A 25,735-nucleotide genomic window follows, 5' to 3' on the forward strand; every position below is an offset into this window, starting at 1 on the left:
GGCGTGGCCTCGCCCGCACTTGGGCAGGCGGGGGCGTGGCCCGTCTCCGCGCCCCGCGGCTCTGGGCTTGCGCGCGCGGGAGTCAGGGGTCACGGCGGCGTAGGCTGTGGCGGGAAACGCTGTTTGAAGCGGGTGAGTAGAGGGGAAAAGGGGAGTTCGGGGCACTGGGCCTGGTAGGGAACGGGGCTTGACCAGCCAGGCACATAGACCTAAGAGAGGGTTGCGAGGGCACCCTTTGGCCCGGGGGCGCGCAGGAGGGGGCAGCGGCCAGGGGTTTCCTGCGGGAGGGCGCGGGGACGCACAGGAAAAGGCCGGGGTGGGGTTGGAGTTCCTCGGCGGGCAGGGGGCGCATGCGCCGGGCCCCGTGGGGCAGGAAGTGGCCCGGGAGAAGCGGGGGCACTGGGTGGTGCACGTGCTGGCTTGGTGTCATCCTGGATTCACTGGGTGTTTGAGTGCTCTGTGCCAGGCACTATTCTGGAAGCAAGAACAAGTCAGAGAAGTCCCTGCCTTGGGAAGACAGATGGTAGACAAGTGATGAGTTTTAATAGTAGCACCAGTAAAGCCCTGCTCTGGGGCTGTGAGATGCTCTCAGAAGGGAACTAACGCAGGGTAACATGGTAATAATGATCGAGGAGCTTGCTCCTTTAGCTGGAGTGGTCCAGAATCGGCCGCTCTGGGACCCTCAAGTGCAAAGGCTCTGAGGTGGAAGGAGCTCGGCGTATTTGTAGCAGGAGCCGAGAGGACAAGAGTAATACAGATGAAGTCGGAGTCATGATGGGGAACTAGATCCTATAGGGCCTTGTAAACCTTGGTATGGAATTTTTCCTTTATTCTAGGTTCAGCGGGGAGCCGTGGGAGGGTTTGAGCGTGGAAACAACATGATTCGCCCCGTGTTTTGAAAAACTCACTGACCACTGAATGGAAATTGGATTGTAGCAGGAATAAGAATGGAAGGAGGGAGATCTGTTAGGACGGAGAGAGTCTAGCAGGCAGAGGGAATCAGGCTCAGATTACCTTTGTGGGTGGAGCCACGGGGACTGGCTGATGGACTGGGCGTGGGAGCCAGGGGAAGAGTCCAGGATGACTCTTGGGTTTGAGGTTTGAGCAGCAGTCTGGATGGGGAAGGCTAAGGGAGAGAAGCAGGTTGGGGTTGCCGCTCTGAAGGCAGAGATTAGTGGGGGAGTGAGTAGGCAGGGTTTAGAGAGGAACTAGGAGTGGGCAGGGCGATGTCAGTGCCTCGCCTCAGCCCTTCCACTCAAGGAACTTGTTGCCGCTCTCTCTCCTTTTTTTTTTTTTTTTTTATTTTGATTCGGAGTCTCGCTCTGTAGCCCAGGCTGGAGTACAGTGGCCGGATCTCAGCTCACTGCAAGCTCCGCCTCCCGGGTTTATGCCATTCTCCTGCCTCAGCCTCCCGAGTAGCTGGGAGTACAGGCACCCGCCACCTCGCCCGGCTAGTTTTTTGTATTTTTTAGTAGAGACGGGGTTTCACCAGGTTAGCCAGATGGTCTCGATCTTCTGACCTCGTGATCCGGCCGTCTTGGCCTCCCAAAGTGCTGGGATTACAGGCTTGAGCCACCGCGCCTGGCCCTTTTTTTTTTTTTTTTTTTAGACAGAGTCTTGCTCTGTCACCCAGGCTGGAATGCAGTGGTGCGAACTCAGCTCATTGCAACCTCCTCCTCCCGGGTTCAAGCGATTCTCGTGCCTCAGCCCCCTGAATAGCTGGGATTACGGGCGCCTGCTGCCCCACCCCGCTCATTTTTTGTATTTTTAGTAGAGATGAGGTTTCGCCATGTTGGCTAGGCTGGTCTCGAACTCCTGACCTCAGGTGATCCACTCACGCCGGCTTCCCAAAGTGCTGGGATTACAGGCATGAGCCACCGCACCCGGCCGCCTCTCCTCCTTCCTGCACTTCCCCCCACAGGTCTCTCTTCCCCCTAGAGAGGTTCCTTCCCTCCTCTGAAATGCTCTTCCCTCTCTTACGGGTTTCTGACAGCTGCTCTTTGGACAGGCCCTCTGCTGAGCACTGGGGAGCCAATGATCATCCAGTTTGGTTGGGGAAGGACAGGAGATCTCAGTCCAGAGTGTGCTGAGCTATGGTGGAGCAGTGATAGTCTTTGGGAGCCAGGAGAAGAACCTGTGTGCTCAGGGAAGACTCACCAGAGTGGTTGATACTCACAGCAAGTTTCAACTCACATGTCTTTTTTTTTGGTTTTTGAGACAGAGTCTTGCTTTGTCACCCAGGCTGGAGTGCAGTGGCGCGATCTCGGCTCACTATAACCTCCACCTCCCAGGTTCAAGTGATGCTCATGCCTCATTCTCCCGAGTAGCTGAGATTACAGGTGCACGCCACCACGCCCAGCTAATTTTCATATTTTTAGTAGAGACAGAGTTTTGCCATGTTCCCCAGGCCAGTCTCGAATCCCTGACGTCAAGTGATCCGCCCACTTCAGGCTCCCAAAGTGCTGGGATTACAAGCGTGAGCTCCGCACCTGGCCTAAACTCACGTGTCTTGAAGTAACCGGACACTGTGCAGAGTGATGCCGGAGTTCCCGACTTGGGCAAGACGCTGACTCCTTTTCTCGAGGAGCTCACAGGCTGAAAGGATCCCAGCTCTGCATGCACACATGCAATAGTGGAAGTGGCACAAGACGTTGTGGGGACCCTGAAGAGCAGCTGGTCAGCTTGGAGGAGCTAAGCCTGAGCTGAGTCTCCGGATGCAGTGGAGTTTCATGCAGTGAACGCTGCCTAAGGCTTCTTGGGGGCTCAGCCCTATGCTGGGTGATGCTAAGGTCCCAGAGGAGAGTCAGTCCTTGCTCTGCCATCCAGAGGTCCCTGGCTGGTAAGGGAGAAAGACATATACCCAGGTAGTCCAGAGGCAGCAGTCACAGAGGCCTAGGGGAAGGACAAGACCAAAAGCGTGGAGGTGAGCCTGGGCAACATAGCAAGACCCTGTCTCTACAAAAAATACAAAAACTAGGCCAGGCGCGGTGGCTCGCGCCTGTAATCCCAGCACTTTGGGAGGCCGAGGCGGGCAGATCGTGAGGTCAGGAGATATCGAGACCATCCTGGCTAACACGGTGAAACCTGGTCTCTACTAAAAGTACAAAAAATTAGCCAGACGTGGTGGCAGGCGCCTGTAGTCCCACTTACTCCGGAGGCTGAGGCAGGAGAATGGTGTGAACCCGGGAGGCAGAGCTGGCAGTGAGCCGAGATCACGCCACTGCACTCTAGCCTGGGTGAACAGAGTGAGACTCCGTATCAAAAAATATATATATATACAAAAACTAGCCTGGTGTGGTGGCACATGCCTGTGGTCCCAGCTGGCCAGGAGGCTGAGGTGGGAGGATTGCTTGAGCCCTGGAGTTCAAGGCTGCTGTGAGATGTGATCATGCCACTGCACTTTAGGCTGGGCAATACAGTGAGATCTTGTCTCAAAATAAAAAAGTGAAGGTGTTTTCTGGTGGAGCAAAAATGAATAGTTGCCTTTGCAATTATTTAATCATTCCCTCAGCCGATGTGTGTGAGCCAGGACGCAGTGGTGAACAAGCAAACAAATCCACCTTCAAAGTTGTCTCCCAGGGGAGGTCACCACTGTATCTCCCCTGGCACAGGCCTGGCACACAGATTTAGCGGTGGGGCTCTGGAGCCAGCCTGCCTGAGTTTGAACCCTGGCCGTGCCCCACTGGGCTAGCTGTGCCATCTTGGGCAGGTAGCTTCACATCTCTGGACCTCAGTTCCAGCCTTTGTAAAATGAGGTCGTAGCAGCACCTACCTCAGAGGGTTTTGTGAGGATTCTTTGAGTTCCTTTATTCTTTTATCGTTCAAAAAATGTTTTCTAAGCACCCCCCCATTCCTGGAGCACAGGATACAGCAGGAAACAAAAGATGATGCCCCTGCTGTCCTGGAGCCCCCGTTCTATTAGCAGGACTCACTGGACACAAGATAACTAACCAGGCCAGGCGTGGTGGCTCACGCCTGTTATCCCAGCACTTTGGGAGGCCGAGGCAGACGGATCACTTGAGGTGAGGAGTTTGAGACCAGCCTGGCAAACATGGTGAAACCCAGTCTGTACTAAAAATACAAAACTAGCTGGACATGGTGGTGGGTGCTTATAATCCCAGCTACCTGCGAGACTGAGGCAGGAGAATCACTTGAGTCCAGGAGGCGGAGGTTGCAGTGAGCCGAGATTGCGCCACTGCACTCCAGCCTGGCAACAGAGCGAGACTCCGTCTCAAAAACAGAACAAAACAAAACAAAAAACTGTGAGATTGGAGGCCGGGTGCAGTGGCTCACACCTGTAATCACAGCACTTTGGGAGGCTGAGTGGGAGATCATTTGATCCCAGGAGTTTGAGACCAATCTGGCCAACATAGTGAAATCCCGTCTCTACAAAAGTTAAAACATTAGCAAGGCATGGCGGCTGGTGCATGCCTCTGGTTGCAGTTACTTGGGAGGCTGAAGTGGATGGATCATTTGAGCCTAGGAGATCAAAGCTGCAGTGAGCCATGTACGTGCCGCTGCACTCCAGCCTGGGCAACAGAGCAAGATCCTGTTCCCCCGCAAAAAAAACGAAATAAAGCTGTGAGATTGGGCGAGATTGGATTAGGTCATTGAGGAAATGAGTGTCTCACTCATTGAGAAAACCGGTGTCTGGCCTGCAGTGAGCGCGTGGTGTCATTTGACTGCTGAATCTCTGTTAAGTGCTTGCTACCGAAGGGCTGTGAGAGGTGCAGAGGACAACGTTTGCCATCCTGTGCCAGGGCTGATGAGAGGGGACACAGGGGCCTTTCCTTCCTAATGCTGCTCTGCCTCCACCGTGTACTAACAAGAGCCCAGGTTTTGCCCCTGCTGACACCGTCCCTCCCACCGCACCCCTGTAGCCACAGCCAACTGACCAAGGGCAGCCAGTCGGCTCCTTCCTTCCTCCTCCAGCTCCGGCAATGACTCTGGGCTCCCACAAGCCCCTGCGCTTCGTCTGTCCCACGCGGGTCTCTCCCCGCAGGTCATCACTCCCTGTCTCTCCGGCTACTTGCACAACTGGAGCCAGAGCCACTAACTACACTTGCTTCTTCCTATAAGTCACACATGTACGCGGCTGTCACTCAAAGAGCGCAAACGCAGAGTCAGCTGAAGTCCTCCTCACACGGAACCTCCTGCACACACTCACGGCTGCACCACTCGCAAACGGTGGAAGCACCCCTAATGTCCATCCACCGATGAACGGATACTGCAAACGTGTCCTCGCCATACAGCGGAAAAGTACTCAGCAAAAAAGCAACGCAGCACCGATGACAGGCCGCCACACACATGAACGATGAACACATTCAGAGAAAGCAGCCAGACACAAGAGGCCGCGTATTCCAAGATCCCGTTTATAGGAAATGCCCAGAATAGGCAGATCCATGGAGACAGAAAGTAAGATGAGTGGCTGCCAGGGGTGGGGGCAGATGAGCTGAATGCGGGGAGAGAGCTAAAAGATGTAGGCTTTTTGGGGTGATGAAAGAGTTCTAAAATTGACTGTGGTGATGGTTGCCTAACTCTGAACATACTAAATACCATTGAACTATATATACTTTAAATGGATGAATTGTATAGTATGTGAATTATAGCTCAATAAAGCAGTTAGCAAATGAAGTCTTCTTCTACCCTGTCCCCCAGGAAACCAGTTTCTTAGCTGTCCTTGGAGAATGATGCATTAAAAGCAAATAGATTTATACATATGTTCTGCATTAAAATAAAAAAGATTTCTACATATTCCCTGCATTAAAAACAAAAAGATTTATACATACTTTTCTGTCCACCTTGTAAAATTGTTACTATTTTCATTTTATATATTTCCCCCTTAATATTTTGAAAAGTCTCAAACCTGCAGAGAAGGTACATATTGGGTACAGTGAACAGCCACGCCCTTTGCCTTGATTTACTGGCTGTTGGCATGATACCTCATTTGCTTTATCCAAGCACACACATATACCTGTACCTTTTGTCTTTTTTGTGGCTGAACTATTTGAAAGTTGTGGTCATCATGATACTTTGCCTCTGAAAACTCCAGCAGTTAACTCCTGTTTTTTGTTTTTTGAGATGGAGTCTTGCTCTGTTGCTCAGGCTGGAGTACAGTGGCACAATCTTGGCTCACTGCAACCTCCGCCTCCCGGGTTCAAGCGATTCTCCTACCTCAGCTTCCTGAGTAGCTGGGATTACAGGCACCTGCCACCACACCTGGCTAATTTTTGTATTTTTAGTAGAAACGGGATTTCACTGTCTGCCAGGCTGGTCTTGAACTCCTGACCTCATGATCCACCTTCTTCTGTCTCCCAGAGTGCTGGGATTCCAGACGTGAGTCACTGCACCCAGGCTAACTCTTTTTTTTTTGTACAGGAGCTTACTCTTATCATGCAGGTTGTAGTACAATGGTGTGGTCATGGCTCATTGCAGCCTCAAACTCCCCATACTCAGCTGATCCTCAGCCTCCTGAGTAGCTGGGACTAAAGGTGTTTGCCACCACACCCTGCTAATTTTTGTATCGTTTTATAGAGACAGGGTTTCACCATGTTGCCTAGGCTGATCTCAAACTCCTGGGCTCAAGCGATCCCCCTGCCTCGGCCTCCAAATGTCCTGAGATTACAGCCGTGAGCCACCGTGCCTGGCCTCCAGCAGTCGGCTCTTAAGAACAGGGATGTCCGCCTACAGAATTACAGTGTCATTGTCATCGTCATGCAGTTTAACATGAGACAGTGACGTTATCGAATAGACAGTCCTTATTTAGATCTGTCATGTGTCCCTGTAATATTCTTCAAAGCTATTAATAATTTCTTTCTTTTTTTTTTTTTCCCGAGACTGAGTCTCGCTCTGTCACCCAGACTGGAGTGCAGTGGCACTATTTCAACTCACTGCAACCTCTGCCTCCTGGGTTCAAGCCATTCTCCTGCCTCAGCCTGCCGAGTAGCTGGAATCACAGGCATGCACCACTATGCCTGGCTAATTTTTTTGTATTTTTAGTAGAGACGGGGTTTCATTTTGGTCAGGCTGGTCTCGAACTCCTGACCTCAGGTGATTCACCTGCCTCGGACTCCCAAAGGGCTGGGATTAAAGGCGCGAGCCACCATGTTCAGCCTGTGTTTTTGAGACAGAGTCTCACTGTCATCCAGGCTGGAGTGCAGTGGTGCGATCTTGGCTCACTGCAATCTCTACCTCCTGGGTTCAAGGCTCACTGCAACGTCTGGCTCCTGGGTTCAAGCTATTCTCCTACCTCAGCCTCCTGAGTAACTGGGATTACAGGCACCTGCCACAATGCCCAGTTAATTTTTGTATTTTTAGTAGAGACGTTTCACTGTGTTGACCAGGCTGGTCTCAAACTCCTGACCCCAGGTGATCCACCCACCTCAGCCTCCCAGAGGGGTGGGATTACAGGCATGAGCCACTGTGCCTGGCCAATAATTTCATTTTTTTTTTTTCCCACTCTTGTCGCCCAGGTTGAAGTGCAATGGCACAATCTTGTCCTACTGCAACGTCCACCTCCCAGGTTCAAGCAATTCTCCTGTCTCAGCCTCCTGAGTAGCTGGTATTACAGGCGACCACCAGCACGCCCAGCTAATTTTTGTATTCTTTTAGTAGCGACGGGGTTTTCACCACATTGCTCAGGCTGGTCTTAATCTCCAGACCTCAGGTGATCCGCCCGCCTCAGTCTCCCAGAGTGCTGGGATTACAGGCATGAGCCACCACGCCCGGCCCATAATTTTATTTTTTTAATCCAAGTTCTAACTTAGGATAACACACGTTGTCATGGCAACTTTTTCATTTTTTTTGAGACATGTCTCGCTCTCTTGCCCAGGCTGTATTGCAGTGGTGCAATCATGGGGTCACTGCAGCCTTCACCTCCCAGTCTCAAGTGATCCTCCCACCTCAGCCCCCCGAGTAGCTGGGACTATAGGTATACGCCACCATGCTTAAGTAATTTTTAATTTTTTGTAGAAATTGGGTCTCACCATATTGCCTAGGCTAGTTTCTAACTCCCGGCCTCAAGTGATCCTCCCACCTCAGCCTCGCAAAATGTTGGGATTACAGATGTGAGCCCCCTAGCCTAGGCAACTTACTTTTTCATGACATCAGCAGTTTTAAAGATTTCAGACCAGTGTTGTCACCCTTCACTTTGGATTCGTTTGTTTCTTTTTCTTGTTTTGTTTTGAGACAGAGTTTTGCTCTGTCACCTAGGCTGGAGCACAGGGGCATGATCTCAGCTCACTGCAACCTCTGCCTCCCAGGTTCAAGTAATTCTCCTGCCTCAGCCTCTGGAGTAGCTGGTATTACAGACGCCCACCACCATGCCCAGCTAATTTTTGTATTTTAGTAGAGACAGGGTTTCACCATGTTGGTCAGGCTGGTCTGGAACTGCTAATCTCAAGTGATCCACCCGCCTTGGCCTCCCAGAATGCTGGGATTACAGGCGTGAGCCCCCGCGCCCAGGCCGTTTGTTTCTTAATGACTAGAATCAGGGTAAACGTTTTCTTAGACATTTTTTTCAACACAAAAATAAAATTCTGGCCGGGCGCGGTGGCTCAAGCCTGTAATCCCAGCACTTTGGGAGGCCGAGACGGGCGGATCACGAGGTCAGAAGATCGAGACCATCCTGGCTAACACGGTGAAACCCCGTCTCTACTAAAAAATACAAAAAACTAGCCGGGCGAGGTGGCGGGCGCCTGTAGTCCCAGCTACTCGGGAGGCTGAGGCAGGAGAATGGCGTGAACCCGGGAGGCGGAGCTTGCAGTGAGCTGAGATCCGGCCACTGCACTCCAGCCTGGGGGACAGAGCAAGACTCCGTCTCAAAAAAAAATAAATAAAAAATAAATAAAAATAAAAATAAAATTCTGAGTGCACCACTGTGCATCTTGCTTTATCTATTGAACAATGCCTCTTTGAGAAACTTCCCTATCAGTACACAAAGAGCTTCCTCATTCATTTACACAGTTGCATAGTATTCCATTGAACGGACTTAACATAACTTATTTAAATAGACCCCTGGGTGAGGACAGTTAGGTGGTTTCCAGTCTTTGGGGATTTCAAACGATGCTTCCGGAAATAACCTTATAAATGCAGTTTTTCTTATGTGATAATATATCTACAGCTTACGTCCCTAGATGTGGAATTGTGGCCTCCAAACTTTTATGTTTGTAATTGAGGTGTCATTTACATGGCATGCCATGCCCAGGTCTCCAGTGTACAGTTGGCTGTGTAGTGTGGTTTATCACCCCAGAAAACCCCTCATACCCTTCCCAGTCTCTCCTACTCTAGGAGCAGCCACTAGTCTGATTTCTAGCGCTGTAGATCACTTTAATCTAGTCTACTTTGTCTAAATGGTATCATACAATAAGTACGTTCTTTTTTACGGAGGTAAAATTAGCTATTTTAAAGCAAACAATGGCTGGGCGCGGTGGCTCATGCCTGTAATCCCAGCACTTTGGGGAGGCCGAGGTGAGCAGATCACTTGAGCCCAGGAGTTTCAGACCAGCCTGAGCAACATGGCAAAACCCGTCTTTACCAAAGAACAATTGGCCAGGCATGGTAGCACGCACCTGTCTTCCTAACTACTCAGGAGGCCAAAGTAGGAGGATCGCCTGAGCCCGGGAGGTCAAGGCTGCAGTGAGCTGAGATCATGCCGCTGCACTCTAGCCTGGGCGACAGAGTGAGACCTTGTCTCAATAAAGAGAGAAAATAATAATAAAGCGAAGAATTCAGTTGGTACATTCACAGTGTTGTACAACCATTACTTCTGTCTAATTTCAAAACATTTCATCACCCCTGCAGAAAACGCCATACTCCGTAACCAGTCGCTCCTCGATCCCCAGTGTGTGCTTTGTGTCTGGCTTCTGCACAGCCTGCTTTCAAGATCCATCCGTGCTGCATGTCTGTCAGTAGCTGGCCCCTTTCTAATGCTGAGTGTCTGTCATGAACCGCCCTGAACATTTCTAACATATACACCGTCAGTTCAGAATTTTTCCGTGCTTATTTGAGGTCTAAGCTGTTGTACCAAGGAGCCCCCAAAACACAGTGGCCCAAGAAAGACACAAATTGATTTCTCCATGTAACGCTTTGGAAGATAGGCAAGTGTGCAGGATTGGCAGACAGCTTTGCTCTGGAAGGTTGTTGGGGAGCCCAGTGTTGTCCCCATCCTTGTGGTTGGCTCCCCGACTACATCCACGTTCCAGCCATTGTAACAGGGAAGAGGGTGGGGGGATGTCCCAGTAGCTGCACACCTCATGACCACTCTCATTCCTGGAGGGAGAACTTAGTCACGTGGCCATGCTGGCAGTGCACATTGGGAAATGTAGTCTTCGACTGGGCAGCCTATGGCCGCTCCGGAGAGGCAGGGTTGCAGGGGTGTGTTCTATTGCAAAAAAGCAAAGCAAAGCTGGGCACGGTGGCTCACACCCGTAATCCAAGCACTTTGGGAGGCCGAGGCGGGCGGATCACCTGAGGTCAGGAGTTCCAGACCAGCCTGGCCAACATGGTGAAACCCCATTTCTACTAAAAATACAAAAAATTAGTGAGTATGGTGGCAGGCGCCTGTAATCCCAGCTACTCGAGTAGCTGAGGCAGGAGAATCGCTTGAACCCAGGAGGCGAGGGTTGCAGTGAGCCAAGATCAGCCACTGCACTCCAGCCTGGGTGACAGAGTGAGGCTCTGTCTAAAAAAAATAAGTAAAATAAAAAGGCAAAGTGAGGACTGGATATGGGGCAACTGTTATGAGATCCAGAGGTGTTCACTTGAACCTAGGACAGCTGACCTGCTCACCTGCCTCTTCCCAGCCGCATCTAGGATCTGCCCTATGTTCCAGTAATCCCCTCTGTCTCAGCCTGGACCCTGGGGGACAAGTACTTTGTTTTTTTGTTCGTTTTTTTGTTTTTTGAGACAGAGTTTTACTCTTGTTGCCCAGGCTAGAGTGCAATGGTGCCGTCTTGGCTCACTGCAACCTGTACCTCCCGGGTTCAAGCAATTCTCCTGCCTCAGCCTCCCAAGTAGCTGGGTGTTACAGGTGTGCACCACCATGCCCAGCTAATTTTGTATTTTTTTTTTTTTTTTTTTTTTTGAGACGGAGTCTCGCTCTGTCGTCCAAGCTGGAGTGCAGTGGCCGGATCTCAGCTCACTGCAAGCTCCGCCGCCCAAGTTTATGCCATTCTCCTGCCTCAGCCTCCCGAGTAGCTGGGACTACAGGCGCCTGCCACCTCGCCCGGCTAGTTTTTTGTATTTTTTTAGTAGAGATGGGGTTTCACCGTGTTAGCCAGGATGGTCTTGATCTCCTGACCTCGTGATCCGCCCGTCTCGGCCTCCCAAAGTGCTGGGATTACAGGCTTGAGCCACCGCGCCCGGCCAATTTTGTATTTTTTTAGAAGAAACAGGGCTTCACCATGTTGGTCAGGCAGGTCTCAAACCCCTGACCTCAAGTGATCCACCTGTCTCGGCCTCCCAAAGTGCTGGGATTATAGGTGCGAGCCTGGGTGACAGAGCGAGACTCCATCTCAAAAAAAAAAAAATAGTGTAAAGAACACCTGCACGCCCTTTGCCCAGATCACCTGTTTCAACATTCCGCCCTATTTATGATTTGCATGCGTGTTTCTTATCTCCCTTCTCTCTGTATACGTATACTTTTTACAAAGAATTCCCAATACCTTGCAAGCGTTATGGCCATTTACTCCTAAATACTTGAGTGTGTATCTCCTTAGAATATTCTTATTGAACCACAGTAAAGTAACCCACTTAAGTTTAACCAGAATATAATCTTGGCTGATCAACCAGAGGATACATACTTTTTTTTTTTTTTTTTTTTTTTTTTGAGACAGGGTCTTGCCATGTTGTCCAGTCCAGTCTCGAACTCCTGGGCTCAAGCAATTCTCCCACCTTGGCCTCCCAAAGTGCTGAGATTACAGACATAAGCCACTGTGCCCAGTGAACCTTTTTGTTGTGGCTGTTTTTTGGCTTGTTTGTTTGGGTTTTATTTGGTGGTGGTGGTGGTGGATTTTTTTTTTGAAGACAGAATATTGCTGTGTCGCCTGGGCTAAAGTGCAGTGGCACGATCTCGGCTCACTGCAACCTCCACCTCCCAGGTTCAAGTGATTCTCCTGCCTCAGCCTCCCAAGAAGCCATAATTACAGGTGTACACCACCACACCCAGCTAATTTTTTTGTATTTTTATTAAAGACAGGGTTTTACCATGTTGACCAGGCTAGTCTCGAACTCCTGACCTCAAGTGATCCACTTGCCTCAGCTTCCCAAAGTGCTGGGATTACAGTGTGGGCCACCATACCTGGCTCCAGTCAACTTCTATATCAATATACCCCAAAATAATCTTTTTTTTTTTTTTTTGAGATGGAGTCTCGCTCTATTGCCCAGGCTGGAGTGCGGTGGCACGATCTCGGCTCACTGCAAGCTCTGCCTTCTGGGTTTACACCGTTCTCCTGCCTCAGCCTCCCGAGAAGCTGGGACTACAAGCGCCTGCCACCACACCCGGCTAATTTTTTTGTATTTCTTTAGTAGAGATGGGGTTTCACCATGTTAGCCAGGATGGTCTCGATCTCCTGATCTCATGATCCACCTGCCTCCCAAAGTGCTGGGATTACAGGGGTGAGCCACTGTGCCCGGCCTCTAAAATAATCTTTTATAGGTTGTAATTAAGAAAACACAGGTCAGGCGCAGTGGCTTATGCCTGTAATCCCAACCCTTTGGGAGGCCGAGGCAGGTGGATCACCTGAGGTCAGGAGTTCAAGACCAGGATGGCCAAGATGGTGAAACCCTGTCTCGACTAAAATACAAAAATTAGCCAGGCATGGTGGTGGGCGCCTGTTATCCCAGCTACTCGGGAGGCTCAGGCAGGAGAGTCTCTTGAACCTGGGAGGCGGAGGTTGCAGCTGAGATCGCACCACTGCACTCCAGCCTCAGTGTCCAGCCTCAGTGATAGAGCAAGACTCCATCTCAAAAAATAAGAAAACAGAGGCCAGGTGCCGTGGCTCATGCCTGAAATCTCAGCACTTTGGGAGGCCCCAAGGAGGGTGGATCACTTGAGGTCAGGAGTTCAAGACCAGCCTGGCCAACATGGTGAAACCCCGTCTCCACTGAAAATACAAAAATTAGCTGGACATTGTGGCGCATGCTTGTAATCCCAGCTACTCGGGAGGCTGAGGCAGGAGAATTGCTTGAACTGGGGTCCGGAAGGCAGAAGTTGCAGTGAGTTGAGATTGTGCCACTGCACTCTAGCACTCTAGCCTGGGCAACAAGAGTGAGATTCTGTCTTTTTTTTTTTTTTTTTTTTTTTTCTGAGACGGAGTCTCGCTCTGTCCCCCAGGCTGGAGTGCAGTGGCGCGATCTCGGCTCACTGCAAGCTCTGTCTCCCGGGTTCACACCATTCTCCTGCCTCAGCGTCCGGACTAGCTGGGACTACAGGTGCCCACCACAGCGCCTGGTTAATTTTTTGTATGTTTAGTAGAAACGGGGTTTCACCGTGGTCTCGATCTCCTGACCTTGTGATCCGCCCGCCTCGGCCTCCCAAAGTGCTGGGATTACAGGCGTGAGCCACCGTGCCCGGCAAGATTCCGTCTTTTTTATTTGTTTGTTTGAGACAGTGTCTTGTTCTGTGGCCCAGGCTGGAGTGCAATGGCATGATCTCAGCTCACTGCATCCTCCGCCTCCCGGGTTCAAGGATTTTCCTGTCTCAGCCTTCTGAGTAGCTGGGATTACAGGCGCCTGCCACCACGCCCGGCTAATTTTTGTATTTTTAGTAGAGATGGGATTTCACCATGTTGGTCAGGCTGGTCTTGAACTCCTGACCTTGTGATCACCCACCTTAGCCTCCCAAAGTGCTGCAATTACAGGCGTGAGCCATCGTACCCAGCCCTGATTCCATCTTAAAAAAAAAAAAAAAAGAAAGAAAGAAAAGTAAAAGATACATATATAAGTAGCAGTCTGTATGTGATTTGTGTGTGTTTTGTTTGCTACTGTGGGTCCTAGACTGGGGGAGAAAGCAGGTTACTATAAACGGCATTTTGGAGACAGTTGGAGAAATTGGGAAAGGTGCCCTTTATTTTATATCATCCTTGAGTCAGTGTTAAATGACCTAGATTGTATCGTACTTTGCTCAGTGAAGGGAATTCCTTATTCTTAGGCACTACATGCTGAAGTATGCAGGGGTATGGGATCTGCTAGAAACTCTCAAATTACTCAGGAAAAGAAGTAATAATATGGTGCGCACGCCACACATGTGGGAGGGCAGAGAGAGGCGGCGAGGAAGCACACACGTAACACACTGACCACTGGGGAGCCTGGGGAAGGGCATACAGGAGTTCTAGGCATTTGAGATTACGTCAGAGCATTTAGGTTGGTGCAAAAGTAATTGCAGTTTTTGTCATTTCAATGGCAGATGACCTGGGTGCATGGTTGGTAGGTGAGGGCATTGGAGACAGAGGTTTATGGGAAAAAAAGAGATGTGCTAAGGCCGGGCGTGGGGGCTATAATCCCAGCACTTTGGGAGGCTGAGGTGGGCGGATTACCTGAGGTCAGGAGTTCAAGGCCAGCCTGGCCAACATGGTGAAACCCCATCTCTACTCAAAACACAAAAATTAGCTGGGTGTAGTGGTGGGCGCCTGTAATCCCAGCTACCCGGGAGGCTGAGGGGAGAATCGCTCGAACCTGAGAGTGGAGTTTGCAGTGAGCCGAGATCATGTCCTTGCACTCCAGCCTAGGTGACAAGAGCACAATTCCATCTCAAAAAAAAAAAAAGAGAGATGTGCTAAGGACCTAGTGTGATGGGAGAGAGGGTCAGGGAGTCGAATGGCCTGCCACTGCAATAGCTAACAGTTGAGCGTCTGGAATGTGCTCCCACCCCGCTGCCTGCAGGGTGCAGAGCTGTGTTAGTACAGCCACTCCAGAGTAGGAAAAGGCTCATGGTCATGGTGGGTGCATGGGATGCCATGGAGAAGACAGGGTAAGAGATGTCTCCGGTCAGAACCTCCACCAAGCTCCAACTTGCCCAACAGGATGGATGGCAAGCGGCGGCCAGGCCCAGGGCCCGGGGTGCCCCCAAAGCGGGCCCGTGGGAGCCTCTGGGACGACGATGATGCACTTCCGCCATCCCAATTCGAGGAGGACCTGGCACTGATGGAGGAGATGGAGGCAGAGCACAGGCTGCAGGAGCAGGAGGAGGAGGAACTGCAGTCAGTCCTAGAGGGGGTTGCAGACGGTAAGTCTTGCAGCTGGAAGCCCCTGCTGCCCAACCCATTGCTCCTGGTCTTGCCTTTGGTCCAAGAGTCAGCTGCAAAGCTGACCTGTGACCCCACTCTTGCCAACTTTGAATCCTACAAAGGACTGCCCTTTCCCCCCATGCCGCCTGTGTGGCCTGCAGTGATTCTGGACCTGACCCTTGACCCCCATTCTCTTCCAAGTTTCCTGCCTGACCCAGACCGCCACCTCTGCCTGGCTCCTTTCCGAATCACATGCCATCCTGGCCGGGGAAGACCATGACTCCGTGTACCCCACTTCCTTCCCTTCCCCCGCCAGGGCAGGTCCCACCGTCAGCCATAGATCCTCGCTGGCATCGGCCCACACCACCCCCCCTGGACCCCCAGACAGAGCCCCTCATCTTCCAACAGCTGGAGATTGACCATTATGTGGGTGAGTTTGGGGGTTATGGGTGAGTGCTGGGGCCATGCGCTCCTGGGGCAGAGGCCGGGCCAGGTCAGCCCTTCCAGCCATAGAGCTGTAGTGACAGAGCAGACCAGTGGGTGCCAGGGCCTGTGGAGTGCGAAGCAAAGGTGACACAGGGTCAACTTGAGGGAGGTGCTTGGAGCGTTGAGCTGTTTTGCATACGTGGTGGCTGCAGCCTGTGCAAGGACCTTTGTGCCTTAAAATTCATAGCACTAGACACATACACCAAAAGTCAATTTGACTTTTTTTTTTTTTTTTTTGAGACTGGGTCTCGCTCTGTCGCCCAGGCTGGTCTCAAAGTCCTGGGCTCTAGCGATCCTCCCGCCTCAGTCTCACAAAGCACTGGAATCACAGGTGTGAGTCACTGTGCACGGCCAGTTGTTTTTATCTTGTAATAAAAAAGGGGGGCCTCCCTGTAGTTGTGCTGTGGAGAATGGATCCTGGGGGATGAGGGTGGAGATGGGAAACAGGGCGGCGGCTGAAATGGACACAGGGAATGGTATGGGGCAGGAGTGCCCCAGGCTGCAGGCCCCAAGGTATTTCGAGTCTGTGGAGGCACACCTCGGGGGACCCTGAGATGCATGGCCGCTGTCTTACCTGTGGCCCCACAGGCCCAGCGCAGCCTGTGCCTGGCGGGCCTCCACTGTCCCGCGGCTCCGTGCCTGTGCTCCGCGCCTTCGGGGTCACCGATGAGGGGGTCTCTGTCTGCTGCCACATCCACGGCTTCGCTCCCTACTTCTACACCCCAGCGCCCCCAGGTGAGTGGCCCCCACCCAGCCCCTTCCTGAGCCACTGGAGCCCCCTGCACCTCTGACCACCCCTCCCACACCAGGTTTCGAGCCCGAGCACCTGGGTGATCTCCAACGGGAGCTGAACTTGGCCATCAGTCGGGACAATCGCGGGGGGAAGGAGCTGACCGGGCCGGCCGTGCTGGCCGTGGAGCTGTGCTCCCGAGAGAGTGAGTGCTCCCCCGGGATCAGTGGGTTGGGGGGTCCCCTGGGGAGGCCGTTGGCCAGTCCCAGCTTCTTCCATCTACAGGCATGTTTGGGTACCACGGGCACGGCCCCTCCCCATTCCTGCGCATCACCCTGGCACTGCCGCGCCTCGTGGCCCCGGCCCGCCGTCTCCTGGAACAGGGCATCCGTGTGGCAGGCCTGGGCACGCCCAGCTTCGCGCCCTATGAGGCCAATGTCGACTTTGAGATCCGGTACGGCCTCTGCCTCACTTCTCCAGCCTCTATCCCCACCGTCGGGCAGCCCCTGTCCACTGACCCCCAGCCTCCTCCAGGTTCATGGTGGACACGGACATCGTCGGCTGCAACTGGCTGGAGCTCCCAGCCGGAAAATACACCCTGAGGCTGAAGAAGAAGGTGCAGGGCTTCCCAGGGCAGGGCCTGCTGCCACCGCTGACCCACCCATGCCCACAGACTACGCAGTGCCAGCTGGAGGCAGACGTGCTGTGGTCTGATGTGGTCAGTCACCCACCGGAAGGGCCGTGGCAGCGCATTGCACCCCTGCGCGTGCTCAGCTTTGATATCGAGTGCGCTGGCCGCAAAGGTCTGTCCCCGGGCCCAGGCTCCTGCCTGCCTCATTGTTGGTACCAGGCGGGGGGTTGGGAGGGCAGGCCCTGGGAACGGCAAGTGCGAAGGTGCTGGGGTGGGAGCACCCCAGCCCATGTGGCCAGATGGAGTGAGCAGAGAGGGTGTGGAGACGGCCTGGAGGTGAGGGTGGAGCAGGAGCCAGGGTGAGCCACACAGGGCCGCAGGGCAGCAGGACCAGGGCCGGCAGGCAGTGGGGACAGCCCTAGGGAGATGGGAAGTGCAGCCTCCCTGCTATGTCAGGAGTGAGGGGCAGGAGTCAGGCCCCTGCATCCTCCTCCCTCACAGGCATCTTCCCTGAGCCTGAGCGGGACCCCGTCATCCAGATCTGCTCGCTGGGCCTGCGCTGGGGGGAGCAGGAGCCCTTCCTACGCCTGGCGCTCACCCTGCGGCCGTGTGCCCCTATCCTGGGCGCCAAGGTGCAGAGCTACGAGAAGGAGGAGGACCTGCTGCAGGTAGCTCTCGTTCCGCGCCCCACACCATTTCCTGGGGCCCCCACCAGCCTCCACGTCCTGAGCCATCAGCCCCGGGTGCTGCGACACCCGTGTCTGTGGGTCTGGGTGGGCCCCTGTGCACTGAGGCTTGAGCGCTTCCCCTCTGGGTTCTGCAGGATTTTCAGGGGTGGCTGGGGTTCTAGAACATTCTGGAAGTAGGGGACTCCGTGGCAGGGCAACCTACCAGGGTGACCCCGTGTGCTCCCACCCCCAGGCCTGGTCCACCTTCATCCGCATCATGGACCCCGACGTGATCACCGGTTACAACATCCAGAACTTCGACCTTCCGTACCTCATCTCTCGGGCCCAGACCCTCAAGGTGAGGGCTGGGCAGGCGGGGGGCTTCTCTCAGATGCCCCAGGTGTGGCCTCCGGGCCCTGGGCCTTCTTCCCGCTCCCTCTCCTGGCCCTGCCCTGCTCCAAGTCGGAAAAGTTACTGTGGCTTTTGTCAGAGACAAGGAGGGAGTTACAGTGAAGTAGAGAAGGCTGTGCATTCAGATGTCGGACTGAAGCTTGCAGGAGTTCAACAAGCCATTGAAGCAGCCACTGAATCCCAGTCTTCCTTTAGGTTATATCAGCATAAGGAAAAGAATCGTATTGAAGGAGGAGGAGGGGGGAGTGTGTTGACGGACGGGGCAAATTCCAGATGCTTGTTGAGTCTGGGTGTGTGTAAGGGTGGATTCCTCTGCCCGAGTTGCTGTAACAAAGAGCCACAGACCAGGTGGCTGAAAACAGCAAAAGGTCATTGTCTCACCGTCCTGAAAGCTGGAAAGTCCACGACCACAGTGTCAGCGGGCCTGCTTCCTTCCGGGGCTGCGAGGGAGGACTGGTTCCCGGCCTCTCTCCTTGGCTTGCAGACGGACATTGGCCCCCTGTGCCTCTTTACACCGTCTTCTCATCTTCTCTCTGTGCGTGTCCGTTTCCACATGTCTTCCTTTTTTTTTTTTTTTGGAGACGGAGTCTCCCTCTGTCGCCCAGGCTGGAGTGCAGTGGCGTGATCTCGGCTCACTGCAAGCTCCACCTCCCGGGTTCACGCCATTCTCCTGCCTCAGCCTCCCAAGTAGCTGGGACTACAAGTGTCCACCACCACACCCGGCTAATTTTTTATATTTTTAGTTGAGACGGGGTTTCACCATGTTAGCCAGGATGGTCTTGATCTCCTGACCTCGTGATCCGCCCGCCTCGGCCTCCCACAGTGCTGGGATTACAGGCATGAGCCACCGCTCCCGGCCCTTTTTTTTTTTTTTTTTTTTGAGGTGGAGTCTTGCTGTGTCACCCAGGCTGGAGTGTGATGGAGCGATTGAGGCTCACTGCAACTCCGCCTCCCAGGTTCAAGTGATTCTTCTGTGTCGGCCTCCCGGGTTGCTGGGATTACAGGCTCATGCCACCACACTCCGCTAATTTTTGCCTTTTTGTTGTTGTTTCTTGAGACAGAATTTCACTCTTGTTGCCCAGGCTGGAGTGCAATGGCACAATCTCGGCTCACCACAACCTCCACCTTCCAGGTTCAAGCAATTCTCCTGCCTCAGCCTCCCAAATAGCTGGGATTATAGGCACCCACCTCCATGCGCGGCTAATTTTATATTCTTAGTAGAGACAGGGTTTCTCCATGTTGACCAGGCTGATCTCAAACTCCCGATCTGAGGTGATCTGCCCACTTCAGCCTCCCAAAGTGCTGCGATTACCAGTGCACCTGGCCCACATGTCCTCTTTGTATAGTGACACCGTCATGGATGAGTGCCCACCCCAGTGACCTCATCTTCGCTTGACCCCCTGCAAAGACATATTTCCAAATTAGGTTATATTCTGAGGTACTGGGGGTTAGGACTTCAACATCTTTTGGGAGAACATGGTTCAGCCCTTAATAGGGTATATTGCCTTATTTTCCTGCTTTTCTCTATGTCTGGCCAGCTTGGTAATGGAAAAACAAAACAGGCTGGGTGTGGTGGCTCATGCCTGTAATCCCAGCACTTTGGGAGGATGAGGCGAGAGGATCGATTGAGCCCAGGAGTTCAAGACCAGCCAGGGTAACATAACAAGACTCTGTTTCTATTAAAGAGGAAAAAAGAAAAAATCCATTCTAAAAGACAGAACAAACTGTTAGGACCCCCAGTGGCTCCAGCTGTACATTCCACAGTGTGGCACTGATGCCCGGGCCACTGCCTCCTCCTCCCCTTCCCTGGATGCCCCTCACCCTCTGCCCTGGCCCCAGCTCAGGCTTCTTCTGGCCTGTCTCCCCCAGGCTGGGCCCCAGCACCCTGCAAGGCGCCCTCCACCCAGACGCCCTCCAGCGCCCTCAGCATCCATCTCAGCCCAGCTCAACGTCACCTCCTACCTCTGCCCCAACCTGGCCGCCTGCTCACAGTTTCCCCAAATCTTTTCCTGTTTCCTGCCTAGGTGCAGCCCGCAGACACTGGGCTCCGTCCTTGGCCCCCAGTCCATGCGGGCCCCTGACTCTCCCTGTCCCAGCCCCGAATGCAGCTTCGTCCTCCCTCCGGACTCCCTCCTCAGCCTTCAGCCCCCCACACCCAGCCCGAGACTCTTTCTGTCCCCGGGGTTGCTCTCGACCCCCGAGGGTTGCTATAAGGAGGTTGTGGTCGGTCTCAATCTCCGTTCCTCTGGCTGATGTGACACTGGGGACCCGCTGCATACCCTGCCTCTCCCCCGCCAGGTACAAACATTCCCTTTCCTGGGCCGTGTGGCCGGCCTTCGCTCCAACATCCGGGACTCATCATTCCAGTCCAAGCAGACGGGCCGGCGGGACACCAAGGTGGTTAGCATGGTGGGCCGTGTGCAGATGGACATGCTGCAGGTACAGCTGGGCCAGGCGGGAGGAGGGGTGTGTCCCTGTCCTCGGGAGGCCACTGCCCAGGCCTGTAGCCGAGCAGCCCATCCACCCACCTAGGTGCTGCTGCGGGAGTACAAGCTCCGCTCCTACACGCTCAATGCCGTGAGCTTCCACTTCCTGGGCGAGCAGAAGGAGGATGTGCAGCACAGCATCATCACCGACCTGCAGGTGCCTGCTGCCTCCCTGACCTCTCCCCCCGACCTCTGACCTCTGACCCCCACCTCACCCTTCCCCAGCCCCTGACCTCAACTTCACACCCCCACGTCTGACTTCACTTTTTGACCCGCTGTTATGACCTGTGACCTTACCTGCCACCCACCTTTTTCTGACCTCAGACCCCAGATTTCTCTCCACTCCTGTAACCTGTTACTATGACCTTGGCTCCGCTTTCCAGGCCTGATCACAGGTCCACAATGGTCTTCAGGCTGCTCCCTCCTCCTCCCTCTGACCCTGTGGACTCCCTGACCCCCAACACTACCTCCATCCCCACCCAGACCTTGATAGCTTGGAGGCTGCCCCTGCCCGGCCCTCCCAGGCCCTCTCCAGGCTACCTCACCCTGACCCCCACTTCATCCTCCTGCGCCGCCTCCCACCCCCAACTCCTGGTCCCTGACCCCATCTGTGCCCATCCCCAGAATGGGAACGACCAGACCCGCCGCCGCCTGGCCGTGTACTGCCTGAAGGACGCCTATCTGCCGCTGCGGCTGCTGGAGCGGCTCATGGTGCTGGTGAACGCCGTGGAGATGGCGAGGGTCACTGGCGTGCCCCTCAGCTACCTGCTCAGCCGTGGTCAGCAGGTCAAGGTCGTATCCCAGCTATTGCGGCAGGTCAGTAGCCGAGACCTGTCCTCACCACTCCCCACCAGGCACGTCTCTGGTCCCCTCCCGGCGATGGCATCCTGGATGCACTTTTTCTCCCCGCTCCCAATCCTCACGGCCCCACCTATACCCACTCCGTTTTCCACCTTCTCCCCTCCCAGGCCATGCACGAGGGGCTGCTGATGCCCGTGGTGAGGTCGGAGGGCGGTGAGGACTACACGGGAGCCACTGTCATCGAGCCCCTCAAAGGGTGAGGCCCCAGGCTGGGTGCAGTTTGTACCTGTAATCTCTAGGAGGCTGAGGTGGGAGGATCACTTGAGCTCAGGAGTTTGAGAACAGCCGGGGCAACATAGTGAGATCCCTGCCCCACAAAAAATTTTTTAAATGAGCCAGGCCCACGGTGGCTCACGCCTGTAATTCCCACACTTTGGGAGGCCGAGGCGGGCGGATCACGAGGTCAGGAGATCAAGACCATCCTAACACTATGAAACCCTGTCTCTACTAAAAATACAAAAAAATTAGCCGGGCGTGGTGGCAGGCGCCTGTAATACCAGCTACTCTGGAGGCTGAGGCAGGAGAATGGTGTGAACCTGGGAGGTGGAGTTTGCAGTGAGCCGAAATCGTGCCACTGCACTCCAGCCTGGGCGACAGAGCGACTCTGTCTCAAAAAAAAAAAAAAAAGAGCCAGGCCTGGTGGTGCATGCCTATAATCCCAGCTACTTGGGAGGCTGAGCTGGGAGGATGATGAGCCTGGGAGGTGGAGGCTGCAGTGAGCGGTGATTGCGCCACTGCCCTTCAGCCTGGATGACAGAGCAAGACCCTGGCCCTAAAATTAATAGGCCGGGCATGGTGGCTCACACCTGTAATCCCAGCACTTTGGGAGGCTGAGGTGGGTGGATCACAAAGTCAGGAGATTGAGACCATCCTGGCTAACACGGTGAAACCCCATTTCTACTAAAAATACAAAAATTAGCTGGGCGTGGTGGCACACACCTGTAGTCCCAGCTACTCAGGAGGCTAAGGCAGGAGAATCGCTTGAACCCGGGAGATGGAGGTTGCAGTGAGCCAAGATTGCGCTGCTGCACTCCAGCCTGGGTGACAGAGCGAGACTCCGTCTCAAAAAAATAAAATAAGGCCGGGCGCGGTAGGCTCAAGCCTGTAATCCCAGCACTTTGGGAGGCCGAGACGGGCGGATCACGAGGTCAGGAGATCGAGACCATCCTGGCTAACACGGTGAAACCCCGTCTCTACTAAAAAAATACAAAAAACTAGCCGAGCGAGGTGGCAGGCGCCTGTAGTCCCAACTACTCGGGAGGCTGAGGCAGGAGAATGGTGTGAACCCGGTGGTGGAGCTTGCAGTGAACTGAGATCCGGCCACTGCACTCCAGCCTGGGCGACAGAGTGAGACTCCGTCTCAAAAAAAAAAAAAAAACAAAAAAACAAAATAATAATAAAATAAATAAATAAAATAAAAGAGTAGATTAATTCATTTTATATATATTTTATTTTTTTATTTTTATTTTTTTGAGGCAAGGTCTCACTCTGTTACCCATGATGGAGTGCAGTGGCACCATCTTGGCTTACTCCACCTCCCAGGCTCAAGCGATCCTCCTGCTTCCGGCCCCTGAGTAGCTGGGACCACAGGCATGCACCACCACACCTAGCTAATTTTTAAAAATTTTTTGTAGACATGGGGATTTGCCATGTTGCCCAGGCTGGTCTGGAACCCCTGAGTTCAAGCGATCCTCCTGCCTCAGCCTCCCAAAGTGCTGGGATTACAGGAGGGAGCACTGCTCCCAGCCAATGAATGATTTTTTTTTTTTTTTTTTTTTTAAAGGGTGAGGCCACAAGACAGGGCAGGGGGCGGCATGGGAACTTCTAGCCCTGACTCCCCGCCGCGGCTGCTCCCCTCCCAGGTACTACGATGTCCCCATCGCCACCCTGGACTTCTCCTCGCTGTACCCGTCCATCATGATGGCCCACAACCTGTGCTACACCACGCTCCTGCGGCCCGGGGCTGCGCAGAAACTGGGGTATGGTGCCCAATTCAGCACGTGTCCCCCGAGGCCCACCGGGGCCCTCCCTTGAGGGGCTGAGTCTGGCGGGGGGAGATAGGCACAGGCCCAGAGATAGTGGGGAGTGAAGGGTTGCTTGAGGGGCCTGCATGTGCTCATGGCCAAGGCCAGGACCGTAGGGCAGAGGTGGGGCTGGAGGAGGAGGGTGACCGGCAGTCACCCCGCCGTCTTCCAACCCAGCCTGACTGAGGATCAGTTCATCAAGACGCCCACCGGGGACGAGTTTGTGAAGACCTCAGTGCGGAAGGGGCTGCTGCCCCAGATCCTGGAGAACCTGCTCAGCGCCCGGAAGAGGTGAGCCCTGGAGATCCCCTGCTTGGAGCTCAGACCTGCTGGGGCCTCTGGGCAATCCCTGTCCCTCACTGGGACACCCCAGGGCTGTCCGGCCACCCTGCCCACAGCTGTGTGTGAATTAGCACACGGCATCCCCTCCTGGCAGCTTCCTTTCGCCCCCTTGGCCAAAAGCTTCTGTGCAGTGCACAGCACGCCCAACTGTACATGGCACCCACTTCCAGAAAGGAGCCCTGACCAGTGCCCGGGCGCCACCTGAGTGTGCTTTACCTGTGTTCCCTCGCAGGGCCAAGGCCGAGCTGGCCAAGGAGACAGACCCCCTGCGGCGCCAGGTCCTGGATGGACGGCAGCTGGCGCTGAAGGTGAGCGCCAACTCCGTATATGGCTTCACCGGCGCCCAGGTGGGCAAGTTGCCATGCCTGGAGATCTCACAGGTGAGCACTCAGGCCCCTGGCAGGCAACTGGGGGCAGGTGGGCCCCCTGTGTAGGAGACCAGGGCTCCATGTTGGGGACCTGTATCCAGAGGACTGGACACCCCAACTCACTGGCCTTCTAGAGAGAGGATGCCAGCGTGGCTTGAGCAATTGGTCCATTCATTCACTCAGCAAATGCCTCCTGAGCACACACTGGTCAGGGCTCTGTGCCCTGGGGATACAGAGGGGGACACAGTGGATGAGAGTCCCTTTCCCTGTCAGCTCGCAGCCCAGTGGGGACACTGACAGGTCCGTGGTAAATGTGTTCAGGACACAAGTGGAGCTACAAGCTTTGCAGCCGGATAAAGCGGGAGGTGTGGACTTGGCGGGGAGTGATGGGGCTGGGCAGGACTCACCACTCTCAGTAGGCAGCACTCACGCAGAGGCCAAGGGACGTGGGGAGGGAAGCCATTCACCGTCCTCACGGCAGCATCCCAGCCTGCCTACCCACGGCAGCTCTGCTGCTTGGACAGAAAAACAGATTCTTTGAAAGCACAGAGGGCCTGAGTTTCCAAGACTTTGCCAAGCTGGGGTCAGTGCCTCAGCTCCTGGCATCTGAGGACCTCGGAAGGGTCTTCCTGTCCAGCCTTCTCCACTGGGACTTGGGTCTTGGCCCATTCCAGGCCAGTAGCTGTGCCGCTCTGCTTGGTTACCTCTAGCCACGGGGATCTCCCTCCCTGGCTGGGCACTGCGTCAGTTTTCACAGGGCTCTGGGTGGAAGGCTTAGATGAATTCTCAGTGGGTGGGGCCTTTGCACACACACACCCACCCGCAGTTCTGGGGCCCAAAGACCACTCAGGTTCAGTGATTCACTAGAAGTACTCAGAGAGCTCAGAAAAGCTGGTTCTCATGGCTATGATTTAATACAGCGAAAGGACACAGATTAAACTCAGCAAAGGAAAGAGGTGCACAGGGCAGGGTGTCGGAGGGACCAGGCGTGTCTTCCAGTTGTGCTCTCCCAGTAGAGTTACGGGATGGCCCTCCTTTCTCCTAGCGTTGATGCATGGCCACACACACGCAGCATTGCCAACCCGAGGCTCTCACCCAAGCTTTGGGGTCCAGGGTTTTTCTTGGGTGTCATTCCTGTAGGCATGGAGCACCCTGTGACTGGCCGTAGTGACTCCATCATCCCCAGGCCCCTCAGCAACCCCCAGAGGTCAAACTGATACTGCATGGCCCAGGGCTTCACCATAAACCATGTTAGTGCCAACTGCCTGGTGTGGTTCAAAGTCCCAGGTACACAGACACCTTCTTTTTTTTTTTTTTTTTTTTTTTTTTGAGACAGTCTCACTCTGTCACCCAGGCTGGAGTGCAGTGGCACAGTCACGGGCTCATGGCAGCCTCAACCTCCCGGACTCAAGTGAGCCTCCCACCTTAGCCTCCCAAGTGGCTGGAACTGCAGGCACGCACCACCTATTTTTGTTATTTTTTGTAGAGATGGGGTCTCGCCATG

General features: G+C 54.0%; 1 protein-coding gene across 12 annotated transcripts in view; it reads left to right on the forward strand.

Moving 5' to 3' along the window:
* Positions 1-88: 88 nt before the first annotated feature.
* The window catches only part of POLD1 (DNA polymerase delta 1, catalytic subunit), a 34,218-nt gene continuing 8,571 nt past the window's right edge, over positions 89-25,735 (forward strand). For 5 of the 12 annotated variants that reach the window (XR_013410054.1, XR_013410055.1, XM_077980829.1 and 2 more), the window contains exons 1-16: positions 89-132; positions 15,021-15,223; positions 15,541-15,654; positions 16,299-16,445; positions 16,520-16,645; positions 16,726-16,894; positions 16,975-17,243; positions 17,573-17,739; positions 17,993-18,097; positions 20,449-20,589; positions 20,683-20,793; positions 21,261-21,452; positions 21,605-21,693; positions 23,360-23,476; positions 23,699-23,812; positions 24,096-24,243. Coding sequence is in view for 9 of the 12 variants with exons in the window: in XM_077980829.1 (XP_077836955.1) it covers positions 15,022-15,223; positions 15,541-15,654; positions 16,299-16,445; positions 16,520-16,645; positions 16,726-16,894; positions 16,975-17,243; positions 17,573-17,739; positions 17,993-18,097; positions 20,449-20,589; positions 20,683-20,793; positions 21,261-21,452; positions 21,605-21,693; positions 23,360-23,476; positions 23,699-23,812; positions 24,096-24,243 (2,211 nt within the window). In the remaining 3 variants the exon portion in view is untranslated. Of the gene's footprint in view, positions 133-15,020; positions 15,224-15,540; positions 15,655-16,298; positions 16,446-16,519; positions 16,646-16,725; positions 16,895-16,974; positions 17,244-17,572; positions 17,829-17,952; positions 18,098-20,448; positions 20,590-20,682; positions 20,794-21,260; positions 21,453-21,604; positions 21,694-23,359; positions 23,498-23,674; positions 23,813-24,095; positions 24,244-25,735 lie in introns of all 12 variants that reach the window. The other 7 variants (XR_013410056.1, XM_077980831.1, XM_077980833.1 and 4 more) reach the window with 6 other exon arrangements.

The sequence above is a fragment of the Macaca mulatta genome, chromosome 19 (genome assembly GCF_049350105.2).
Source record: "Macaca mulatta isolate MMU2019108-1 chromosome 19, T2T-MMU8v2.0, whole genome shotgun sequence".
NCBI lineage: Eukaryota > Metazoa > Chordata > Mammalia > Primates > Cercopithecidae > Macaca > Macaca mulatta.